This window comes from Elephantulus edwardii, unplaced genomic scaffold (genome assembly GCF_000299155.1).
Source record: "Elephantulus edwardii isolate Elephantulus edwardi_28Jun2011 unplaced genomic scaffold, EleEdw1.0 scaffold00143, whole genome shotgun sequence".
Taxonomy (NCBI): Eukaryota; Metazoa; Chordata; class Mammalia; order Macroscelidea; family Macroscelididae; genus Elephantulus; species Elephantulus edwardii.
In genome coordinates, this window is record NW_006399893.1 from 2,053,612 (window position 1) to 2,067,004 (window position 13,393).

Sequence of the window (13,393 nt, forward strand, 5' to 3'; positions counted from 1 at the left end):
AAGGTGCGTCTGATACAGGCCATGGTCTTCGCAATCACTTCTTATGAATCAGAGAGTTGGACAATGACCAAGGAGGACAGAAGAATTGATGCCTTTGAGCTGTGGTGCTGGAGAAGAGTATTGAGAATACCATGGACTGCTAGGAAAACAAACAGATTTTTCCTGGAAAGGGTTAAACCGGGTGGCTACTTGGAGGCAAGGATTCTGAGGCTCCATCTAACATACTTTGGACATGTTGTGAGGAGAGGCCAGTCCTTGGAGAGGGACATCATGCTTGGGAGGGTGGAGGGATAGTGCAGGAGAGGAAGGCCCTCTATGAGGTGGATTGATTCAGTGACTGAGATAATTGGGATGGCAGTGTCGGAGACAGTGCGATTGGCACAGGACAGAGCGGAGCTTAGGGCTGTTGTACATAGGGTCGCTATGAGTCGCAGTCGACTCGAAGGCACATAACAACAACAACAAAAACAACAACAACAACAACAAAGACACATTGATACAGAATTGTGATGTTGGAGAATATTGAATATAACATGTATTGACAGAAGAACAAATTAAAAAACCTCAAATTTGTCTTGGAAGAAGTTGCACCAACATGTTCCTTAGCAGAAAGGATGACAAGAGTTTTTCTCACAAAGTTTGGGCATGTTATCCAGAGAGGGTGGTCCCTCGAAAAGGATAGCAGGTGTGGAAAAGTAGAATGTGTTACAGAATAATAGAAAGGCCATTCGTTAAATGATTGATGTAGTAACTTTAACGAATTTAAAGAATGGCACAGGCTAAGGCTTAAGTATGTTTATATAGGGTTACTATGAATCCTGAGTCACAGCAACTGGTGGGTGATAGGAGAGACAGGTAAAGACCTGTGTTTGTGTCAGGAAGTGTAATAGTAGTTTATTTATTTTTGCTTTTATCTTTTTAATTAAAAATGTTTAGATTATTGTAGATTAAATTTCTCTTAGAAATAATAAAAAGAAATTCTATTTATCAATTACTAAATGTCCCCTAATCATACCATTTTGCCAGAGTATTACAGTGAAGGTAATTACATTATTATATTTTACTAAAATTATTTTAATGCCAGTTATTTTAAAATGACGTGTGAATAAATAAAATAACGAACACTGATCATTGCACCCTAAAAATTATTGATATTAATTGATTAAATCATTATCAGAGAGATTCAGACAATCATATATTTTAGTGTAAATATGCTAAATATACAGTGCTCTTTTCTTTTAGACAGAGAAATTTAGGTTAGTAAGTTAAATCCAAACACATAATTACTATTTTTTTTCACTTTCACATTGAGTTGTTTTATGGCTTTTAGGTGCCAACTAGCTGAATATGACACATAGCGACCCTATGAACAATAGATCTGAACCCTGTTCTGTCCTGTACCTTCCTCTGATGATCTCTGACATACTTGAGCCCATTACTACAATCACTTTGTAGATCCATCCATTTGAAGGTCTTCCTTTCTTTTGCCAGTTCTCTTTACAAGCATGATGTCCCTTTTTGAGGAATAGCCTCTCCTAACAACATGCCCAAAGTATGTAAGTTGAAGCTTTGTTATCTTTGCCTCAAAGGAGCACTCTGGCTGCACTTTCTCCAAGACATATCTGTTCCTTTGGCAGTTCATAGGATTTTCAGTACTCTTCTCCAGCCCCACAGCTAAAAGACATCAGTTCTTCAAGCTGAGTTTGCAATTCTTAAAATACCATAGGCATGAGCACAGGGGGATATGCTTAATCTTTATTCTTTCTTGTGTAGAATATATACTTTCTTTCTTTCTAGCTCAGTGAAGAATGCTTTGTATGTTCCATAGTGGTATTGTTTACTATAAAGTTGGAACTGACTCTTCACTGGGTTTTCAGAGGGAATGAATTGCACAGGAGTAGATTGCCCATCTTTCTCCTGCACAGCTGCTGAATTCAATCCATCTGCCTTTGGATTGGCAGCACAATTCTTACCACAAAGCCACCAGAACTCCTTGGTGACTGAATTCTTGGAATTGTTTCAGGCTCTCTTCATTTGTTTCTATCTTTATACATCTCTCATTTTAAACGTGAAACTGAACCCAGCCAGTTCTCTAAATAAAATCAAAAGACACCTAGCTCCTTACATACATTTAAGGAAGCAGGTGAGAAAATGAATTCTGTTAGTTCCTAATATCTCCAAGTAGGTTGTTGTTAAGTGCCGTCGAGTTGCAGGCGACTCATAGCTACCTTATGAAGGAGAGTCCTTGACGCTTGGGTGCCTTTCATCCTCTCCAGGTTCATAGGGTTTCCGGAAGCAAGCTATTATGGAAGTGGATGCCACTCCTCCTCCAAGCAGGTAGACACTAAATAAAAACATGCCATTTGCTGTATCAGTTACATCGATGGAACTTAAGGTTGTTGATTTACTTTTCACTTTAAAAAAAAGGAATGAAAATATAAACTAAGCAAGAAATGCAAGCTCATGTGTAAATGAAAATACTATCCATAATCATAGTGAAATAAAACAATGAACAGTTTGCACAGACACTTATAGTCGTTACTTGGGTCTTGAAACTAATATTCAAGATAATAAGACGTGGAGTTTCCCATCTGAAAACTCTTAACTTTTCTTTTTCTTGATATTTCTCTGAAGAAATATGGCATAGTAACAAAAACCATCACCTTGAGCATTGGGTGAGCTTCATGCAGATTAGTCAAGAGTTAGAGTAGACTAAGAATTATACTTAACAAATGAATGTCATTCAATTTATCAATTATCATGACAACCAAAAAGCAGTAACATAAGGCAATTGAAAAAAAAATAGTATTTAAATAGTCAAGCCTAGAGATATCAATTCAGAAAATGCAAATCTGAAGTCAAAGTGATTATTTGCTAAAGAGAAAAGGGTCAAAATGTGTCCTATTCAGAATCTAAAGACTTGAACTTAACAAAATTTGGAGAATGGTGTTAGAAAACATTAATCCTTAAATAATTAATCAATAGTTTCTTGAGAACTTTCTAAGCTCCCCCTTTAGTTGTTTTTTTTTTATTTTAGTTTATTTTTATTTGTGTCTTCAAAGTAAAGACTCTAAAAGTGATAAAATTTTAAAACTAAGGCTTTATAATCAATATAATATTTTCCTGAAAAGCTTAGTCTATTTACCTGGTGACTTAGAGATAATTTTAGATCTTTAATTAATTTTTATTATTACTATTGACCCTCATGCTTGGAAAGGTGGAGGGACTGTGCAGGAGAGGAAAACCCCAGATGAGATGGATTGACATAGTATCTGGGGCAATGGGGGTTGGTGTATTGGAATTAGTGAGACTGGTTCTGGACAGGGTAGGGTTCAGAGCTGTGGTAAATAGGATTGCTATACTTCACAGATGACTCACAGTGCACAACAACAACAACAACAACATACTGTATTGGTTGATTGGGTTTTTGTTTTTGTTTTTATGCCTGATATTTAGAGCCAACAAGACCTTGGGGAGGACCTTTGTATTTAAAAGTTGGCTGTCATTATATTTTGAAGGAAGATTCTTCTAAGTAGTATAGCACTCTTCTGTTAAAATGCTGTACTGAGATAACCTGGGGTTTCTGTGATGTTGAACCTTGTGCCTGATGTTGGGGTGTCAAATGCTGTAACAGTGACCCGAGACCTGTGGTGGACAGTGTTTGGTGGAGCTCCCAGTGTAAGACAGTTTTGGAAGCAAGAGTGACATCCACTTCCTAAACATGCCTCTGGAAACTCTGAACTTTGATATATGACGGTAGTTACAGAAAGGTTTCAAGCCTTTTGTTCATGGAGTCGCTATGAATCGTGCTCAACTCAATGTCAGCTAAGAACAACAACATTAACCCTCAGCTTTTCCAAGCACGATGCTCTTCTCCAAGGTCTGGTTCCTCCTAACAACATGCCTAAAGTATGTCAGACAAAGTGGCTTGCTTTTTTAAGACAAAATCCTTACTTCCTAGGAACATTCTAGTTTTGCTTTCACCAGGACAGTCCAGTTTGTTCTCTTGGCAATCTATAGGCTGTTCAATACTCTTCAGCACCACAACTCAAAGGCATCAAATATCCTTCTGCCATTCTTAGTTATTGTCCAGCTTTCAGATGCATAACAAGCAACAAATTAAAACAAATTTAGTGACTTAAAACAACAAACTTCTGTATCTTATACATATAGGTCAGAATCCTCACTTGGTTGGTAAGGGTTACATTCCTTCTTAAGAAATTAATTTCCTTGCTTACTCTAGTCAAAATCAACTATCACAGTGTGTTTTTAAAGCCACATCTCTTCACTTGGGGCTTCACATTTCTCCACCCTCTGCCTGTTTTCCCATTTACTCTGACTCTAATCTTCCTAATGTCCTCTTCTAAGGACACTTGTGATTCTATTGGAAGCACAAATAATGCTATAAAATTTCCCTCTGAAGATTCTCAACCAAATCACATCTGCCAATTCCCTTTTACCATGCAAAGTAAAAATTCATTGTTTCTAGGAATTAGGACATCTTTGGGAGGGAGATGTTAGAGTAACAAGTTAGAACAGCCACCAAAGGTATGAAAACCACAGAAACTCAGTGATAACCTGGAAAATGCAAATTCACATTTTAGAAAATAGGTCTGATAATACTTAGAGTTGTGAACATATGAGAAAGAAGAAACTTCACATCACCTAGTACATCTGTCAGGTCTGTGCAAAAATATTACAGGAATTACATGTGTAGACATACAGAGGCTTGAGAAAGAAAGTTAATAAATTGTCCTGTGGAATTTTAAGAAACTCAATACAACCACTGATTGTAGAATAGATAAATCATCATATAATGATATATGAGAATATTATTTAGTGGGTAAAACTCCATTTGCATGTATCAACTTGGAGAGATCTAGAAAATCATATTGTTGTGTGTGTGTTGTCTATGCCATCAAGTCAAAACTCATAGCTGACCCTCCAACAGGTATTCAGAGGTAGTAATTGCATTGTAAGAGATTGCTCATCTTTATCCTGTGGGGCATCTGATGGATTTGAACCATGTACCTTTGGGTTAACAGTACAGCTATTTACCACTTGTATGGAGAGCTGAATATTTAGTCAGTGGCACATATGCTCTTTGGTGACAAAGAAAATAAGAAATAGATTGGCTTCAAAGCTGTGAAAGCTTTGAGAACCTCTGGTATTGTGGTCTGTAGAGAGTTGAATGCTGACCTTAGGGTTATGGTCTCTTAAGATTTGAATCCCCTACAGGTTCCGGATGGGGAATATGCTCTGTCTTCTCCTGTTGTGATTTACAGTCTCAGAAACCTGATAGAGCGTCACTGTCAGTCAGAATTGGCAGCGTGGCAGAGAGCTCAGCGCCTTGATGAAGCCTTGTATTTCCTTGCAAGTGTTCATACATAGTGTTTGTGACTTACTATACTTTGTACTGATCCAGTATGTAATGTCTGTGCTGGGAAGATAAACACTGAAAAGTGATAACAGCCAAATTGAAGGAACCGAACTACTGTTTCACCTTTAGACTGCTAACTAAATTGTGCCGGGCCTTCTTTGTAATAGAAGAAGAAGGATCATTTTGGAAATTGAAACTCTTTAGAAAATAAAACTAAATCCCATATATACGTTGTAGAATTTTATTAAATTTCCAGAAATCTAGAATGTGAACACTTGTTTATCAAAAGTTTTCTATTCTGTCTCACAGTATAGAAATATATGCCTCCTTTCCCCACCTCGTTTCCTCCAAGCCCTCACCTCTACTGCATAGTGAGGATGATTTCTGTCTTTAATGGAACATTTCTGGAAAGTTCTTCCTAGCGTGATTTGGACCCCAGGCCCTAAAATGACATTTTTGTGGTGAATATTGGTGATTAGATATATTTTATTACTGCTTCTTTAGAAAATAATTTTAATGACAAGTTAAAGATAATATTTTAGTAATGAAAACATAAATATGCATGTGAAAATTGGACAATGAGGAAGAGAGACTAAAGAATTGATACCTTTGTATTGTGATGCTGCTAAGGAGTGATGGATGCTCATGAACTCACGTAAGAGTAGATAAATCTGTCTTAAAATAATTGCATCTAGGATTTCCTTGGAGTCAGTGGTGATTAGACATCATTGTTCATAATCTAAGTATGTTGTCTGGAAGGGCAAGTCTTTGGAACTGAACAGCATTCTTAGAAAATTGGAGAGTCAAAAAATATTACTACAGAACAGGTTGTTGTTTTTAGATGCTTTCAATTCAAGTGCAATTTATAACAACACTCTGAACAGCTGACCTGAACCCTGCCTTGTCCTGTACCATACTCACTATCTCTGACAGTTCAGCCCATTGCGGAAGCCACTGTATCAATCATCATGTTGGGGGGTCTTCTTCTCCTTCACTGACCCTCCATCTTTCCAAACATGATTTGCCTTTCCAAAGAATAGCTTCACCTAGCTACATGTCCATAGTATGAAGGACAGAACGTTGTTATCTTTGCTTCCAAGGAGCACTCTGGATACATTTTATTCCAAGACATACCTGTTTATTCTTTTGATAGTTCATGGAATATTCAGTACAATCCTCTGGTACCAAAACTTTAAGGCATCAATTCTTTTGTCATTTTTATTCAGTGTCCAGCTCTCTGATGATTGATTGAGAAGACCATGGCCTGAATCAGGTGCACCTTAGTTTTCAAGCTGACATCATTACTCTTCAGTACTTAGAGATGTCCTTCACAGTAGACTTGCCCAATACAGTATGTCTCTTGATTTCCTGAATGCTGCTGATACCAGGGGTATTGATTGTTGATCAAAGTAGGATGAAATCCATGACATCCTTAAACCTTTCTCCATCTCCCATAATGTTGACTGTTAGTCTTGTGGTAAGAATCTTTGTTTTCAGCCATACCAAAGGCTGCAGTTCTTGATCTTCTGGAACAAGTATTTCATATCCTTCTTACTTTCAGCAAGGAAGGTTATGGTAGCTACATAGCAAATTGATGAGTCTTCCTCTGATCCTGATGCCACATTCCTCTTCATAGAGTCTAGCTTTATGAATTATTTACTCAGCATGCATATTGAATAGGTATGGAGAAACAATACATCCTTGATGCATGCCTTCCCTGATTTTAAACCATGTTCCCTTGAGCTGTTGGGACAAAAGCTTCTTGATCTGGGTATAGATTTCTCATGAACACAAATAAGTGTTCTATGAGTCCAGTTCATCTCAATATTAGCCATTATGTGTTATGATCCACACATTTAGATGCCTTTGTACACTCAAGAAAACAAATAGACATTCTTCTGGTATTTTCTGCTTTTAGCCAGGATGCATATGACATCAGCAATGATATCCCTGGTACTATGGCCTCTTCTAAGCTAGCTTGACCCTCTGGTAGTTCTCTGTAAATGTTCTAGCCATTTTTGGATGATCATCAGCAATATTTGCTTGAATTTGAAATAATGATATTTGATAATTTGATAATTTCCACATTCTGTTGAATCACCTTTATTGGGAATGAGTATACATATGGATCTTTTTGAGTCAAGTCAATGTGGAATTCATCTTTCAGTATGACTTTCCTAGCCATTGAAATTGATTTTGCCATGTTGGTGGGCCAGAATATGTGAATAAGACATACTTCCCTATCCACAAAGGGATTGGCTATCTTAGCTATCCACAAGAGGATTGGCTAATCTTAACAATCTACAAGGGCTAGTCTTGCCATTAAATTGAGTGGACTCAGCAGCAGAATTAGAAGATCTTCCACACCAGTGAAGAAGAAGAAACCTCACCACCAAGAAAAGAGCAAGTAAGAGCGACTGCAAGACCAAAAACAGTAATAGCCACAGGAGAACCAGAGACCTGACATGAGATGGGGCTCTGAGGTTGTTACATCATTGCAATCAGAGTTGAGTGCCTTTTCCCAAGTGTGTTGAACACCTAGGGATGGGGAGAGCCAATACTAGCAGGACTAAGAACTTTGTAACACTGGCCTTAAGCTGTGAGGCTCAAACCTGAGGTGCCTATGAGCACATTTTGGAAGTTGTGTTGACTTTATTCTACTACTAACCTGGATTATAACATTTTGACTTTCCAGTATGATTTTGTGTGATCTGTGAGTGATCACATTGTATTTTGGGCCTCGTAAAGAAGTAGGATTGGTGTTGAGATGCTCACATATGGAAGCATAGGGGACATGTCTGACCTCATGAGAATTGTTTTTGTGTTGTTAATGCTGTTGACAGGAACACTTGTAAACGTGTAAGCTTTGTAAACTTGGTAAAAGTCAGAATATGGCCATTCCCACATAGACCTTGCTCTTTTTACAGTGAGCCAGGCAGCTCTCCTCCAAATTACCTAGCATAAACTGGTGAACACATCCATGTCTGCATTGGTTAGTTGAAATATGTCACTTGATATTCCATCGGTTCCTTGGGCCTTATTTTTTGCCTGTGGCTTCAGTGCAGCTTTTGTTCCATTGGGTCTTGTTCACATTATACTTCCTGAAACTTTTTTCTTTTAAGTGATTCTTTTTTGGATAATAATTCTATATAATCTGCTATTTTTTTTGTTATTTCTGGATAATTTAAGATTTTTTGCCCATAGCATGTTTCAGTATTGCAACTCAAGGCTTGAAATAGGTTTTCAGTTCTTTCATCTTGAGAAATGATGAATAAATTTTTTTGAGTCCACCCTTTTTGCACATGCCACTATAATATTTTGTTTTATTTTCTGGGACTGCCCTTTGAAATCACCTGTTCAGCTCTTTTACTTCAACATCAGTTTCTTTTGTTTTGGCTTCTCAATCCTCTAATGTACTTTTCACAGTCCCTTCTGATACCTGTTTTGGGTTTTTCTTTCTCCTCCTCTTTGTAATGACCTTTTACTCTCTTCATAGATATCTTTGATGTCCTCCTACAGTTCCTCTGTTTTTCAATCAGTGGTGTTCAATATCTCAAACCTGTTCTGTAGATGATTTTTAAATTCAACTGGGATAGACTCAAGATCATATCTAAGGGAGTAAAATAATAAAAATAAATTTAAATAATAAAATATTGGACCATAAGTTTTTCTCATATCATGGTATCTTTTAAACTATGAAAATTAGCAGTTACTCTCAGTTTAGTAAGGGATGTAAGTATGAACATTTCACTCTAAGTTACTCATCAGTATGGCCAAATGTGATCATATTTTATTCTCCCCTATAAATCACCTTTGATTATTCATTTCTTGTTGTAGGCTCCTTTTCCTTTATGGTTTTCTAAGTTAGAAACCTCAAAGCAATCTAAGTATCCTTCATCTTGTTGACCACACATAGCGGGAACATTATGAAATCCTGTCCATAGCTCATTATTCAGTTAGATTTCATAGACCCAATGTGGAAATCAGCAACTGAATATTGATCCTTTCTTTGGCTTGTATTTCGGTTGAAATTAACCTTTTTCTCCCATAAGTAATGCATGCTTTTTACAGAATAAGGGAAGGACAAATAACAAGGTAAGGAGAACAAGAAAAGCATGACAATTAGGATTTGAAATGCTACCTCCTTATAGAAGTCTAATAGATTTTCTTCCATTTAAGATCAGTTAATGCTCAGAATTAAATCTAAGCTCTTTAGCCTGTAATGTGAAGATTTTCCACAAGAGCTTTTGAAAAATCTACACACCTAATATCTATCCACTTTTCCTGCTTGTAAATATTTAATAGGGAAGGTGGTAGTCGTTTGGGGCTTCGTGGAGTGGGTGTATGTGGTGGTGGACCTACAAATCCTTGTAGCCTTTGTTGATTTCAGTATTGTAGCTTCTTGGGAATAACATGAAGTTTAATAGCTTAAATAAAACTCTGGATAATTTAACACTTACTTCTTATGAGCTCATATAAGCCAGCTCCAGTAAGATTGGTTTCCATCCTGTGAGGTGTTATTTCAAAGCTTTAAAAACATGCAGTTCTCTTGCCTTACAATAGTTATTCCTCTATGAAATTGAGGATATGAAATGTCTATAAAAATTGCCATTAATCTTTAAAAATACAACGGAGATATCCTTCCTTCTCTCTGAGCATTCCTCCCTTTCCAGATAGTTCCCCAATGCCCGTCAGTTTTTCTTGTCATCCTTACAAATACTTTTATTTCTAATTCATCATTTTATCACATATTCTTCTTTTCTTATCTAGCTATCTCTTTCTCAGTTAGATTATTAGTATTTGATAGCTCAGTTTTGCAAATGAATAAATGATACACAACCATTGATGCTTCTGCATATATAAAATTTTAGTATTCCAATATCAAAAAGTATGAGTAGATTAACATGTTAAAGCTTGCTTTTACCTTAGATTGATGACACTCATTGCTGACTCCTAGTGCTCTACAGGGTTGAATAAAACCACCCTGCAATGTTTCTAAGGCTGTAAACCCTTTTAGAAGCAGACTGGTACACTTCTGTCTCTCAGCGTCGTTGATGAGTTTTAACTCTCTTCCCTCTTCCAGTTAACATCTGAATGCTTAACCACTATGCCACCAGGATAGATATTTGCACCTGGGACTGACCTGATACTGGTAATAGCAGATCATGTCATTGATGAAAGCATGTTAGGCAAAGTACCAGGTAAACCACCGTGCTTCTGTGTTTCACTAGAATGAAAGAAACCACCTCATTGCTTCTGATGAAATGGAATTCTCATTCTTAGCATTTTATTCTCTTCCCTGTTTTCATAAACCTTTACTTTTTAAAAAATTCTTCTTTTTGAAAGTTTGAGAGTATCTGTTTGTAACAGATGACTCTTAACCAACATGTTTTCAGTTAGAACCCACCAGAGGTGCCTCAGAAGAAAGTTCTAGTGATCAGCTTTCAAAAATATCAATCGCTGATAAGCCGACAGAGCACACATCTCCTCTGACCACATCCAGCTACTGTGCAAGTCAGCGTTGAGTGACGGCAACTATTTTCTGTTTGGTATAGGGAAGCTTAAAGCACACTTTTTGGGGAGCACAGAGGGAGCCTCGTGATGTTGGTTGCATCTGTTTAATTGATGGTCTCCTGTTTTCTGCTTCTGTTCAACCAGCTTGTGTGCACAGGACTCCTTCCCTTTGACAGTTCAATCCTGCATCATGCCGAGAGACTGTGAAACCACCGAGTGGTCCTCCTGGAGCCCTTGCTCGAAGACGTGTCACTCAGGGAGTCTCTCTCCAGGTTTTAGGAGTCGGAGCCGCAGTGTGAAGTGCATTGCTATTGGAGGTGGGAAGGAGTGCCCTGAACTTCTTGAGAAAGAGGCCTGCATTGTAGAGGAAGAACATTTACAGCCCTGTCCCAGGTACTGTGCATTCTTTTGTGTGGGTATTTATTAGTCTATATGGCCTCATTTGCTGTGGTGATGCGAGTGCTGATGAAAGGAGTTGTAACACTCTTTGTGGAAGTTTCATTCTAGATCACAAATTGTAGTGTATGGCTTAGGTGCTGAGTTCAAGTCCTATTTCTGTGATTTTTTTCTGACTATATGAGTTTTAGCAGGTTGTTTAATGTCATATGCCTTGGGTTCCTCATCTGCTGGCAATGCTTAATTTCTTTCATCAACTGACACTTGGTAAATACTCATTACTCATCATTATGTATATCAATTAACTTTCATAACGGGCTAAAAAAGCTATTCGTAGAATCCTCATTTTTCAAATGAGACCTTTCATTCTTACAGAAGTTAAGCAATTTCCATTCCTCCATAGCTAATGCATGCCAGAGACCTGACTCTAAGCTGGTCTGTCTCTGAATCTTCTGACCATTTAGTGGAAATTGCTCCATTCTTGAGTCCTGAGGGAGTCTGACAAAGTTGAAAACATGTTATTGTTAGTCACTAACTGTATTTTAATGACTTAGTTTGAACTATGTTTTGCCTAGCTGTAACCCTGGCAAAAGTCTTCCATGAATTTCCCTTTGGGGTTTTTATTAAAAACTTATAATGAGATAGTGGATTCTTTGTGGCTGGCAGCTCAGTTGTGGGCAATGGATTTATTAGGGGCTCCTGCTAGAGAGATGCCCAAGTTGTATCTGTCAATCTATAAGTTTAAGATAGACATTTTCTAGAAGTTTCTCATAATCTCTAATATTTGAGAATCATTTGCCCAGCAGAAAATAAAATGAGAGGAGGGAAAACTCGTGGGAATTGAGCATCTGAGGATATATGAAAGGTTGATTGGGTTTCAAACTTAACAGATGCTATTGATGGGCTAAGATCCGATTCTTTCTTAGACCAGAAATGAGGTGTGTGTTCGGAATGGTATTTTGGTTAAAGAAACAGGCTCCTTTTGTCCGATTCTTAACCTCTCATTCCTCCTGCCTCTTTCACTTTTAGAATCACTGTTGACTGAAAATATTTCTACATTGTCATTGTTCGTTTTATGAAAAATAAGGTTGTCTGTAGATTTTTTATTTTAAATATTTTATTAATGATTTTTAATGCAACATGTATATTTCTACAGCATATTCTTTCCATTTAATTTTCCTCCATTCATTCATAGTTGCACATTTTCCTCCTGCCCACCGCTCTGCCCTCCCCACCCCCAGTTCTCTTTGAAGAAACAAAAAAAAAATTCTTTGTCCTTAGATTCTTAACATTCGTCAGATAAATGTGGTTCATATTTATATGAGCCTTTATATATTGACTCCTATTACAGATATTGCACAGCCCCCAACTTTTGTTGAATATGTGTCCATTCTTTCAAAACACTAATGATGGAGTAAAATTGAAGCTTGAGAATGGCATAAGCCTGAGGTCTCTGCCCTTTTTTCAAACCAGTTAGATTGTGATTGACCTGGCTTAAAATTGTGTATCACTTACTAACTATGTGACCCCAGAAAAGCTGGCTTTAAGAATTATTTCTGCTTGATAAGATGCATTTGGGAAGTATTAGACACCAGATCAAGTGCTCATCTCTTAGAGAAACCAGCAAGGATTATGACCACTATTGTTGCTGTTTGTAATTATGCTCATTTCTTCCAGATAAAGGATTTGTACTTTGCTTGGAAGGCAGGTTGTAGTAGTTTATTAATTCTTTATGGATAATTTAGCACTTTTTTCCCCAGCAAAAAGATAATTGAGGAGAATTCTCAGTGGTAGGGAGGCAAGAATAAAAAAATCATCATTTAACAATCACCTTGCCTCTTTTCTGACCTTTCTTGCAAGAAGTGGCTAGTATCTTTTTTGAGGTTTTCAACGGTTGTGTGTGTGTAAAAAAACAGTGACAGTGTAGAAATGTATTCAGTCAATAGTGATTCACACACACACTCACACACACTCACTCCCCTGCACACCTTTCCAGGTGCTCCGTCAAATGGGTAATCTCCTGTAATATTTACTGCCTCTGCAAACCCACTAGAAAGTCAGCTATAAGTTGGTTATGACTCAATGGCAATGAGCGAGTCATAT

The 13,393-nt window shown here is 37.3% G+C and overlaps 1 protein-coding gene across 1 annotated transcript in view; it reads left to right on the forward strand.

Moving 5' to 3' along the window:
- Positions 1–13,393, forward strand: part of THSD7B (thrombospondin, type I, domain containing 7B) — a 1,033,118-nt gene that overhangs the window by 51,897 nt on the left and 967,828 nt on the right. Inside the window, exon 3 of the mRNA XM_006894459.1 lies at positions 11,039–11,287. Within this exon, the coding sequence (XP_006894521.1) occupies positions 11,039–11,287 (249 nt within the window). The remainder of the gene's footprint in view (positions 1–11,038; positions 11,288–13,393) is intronic.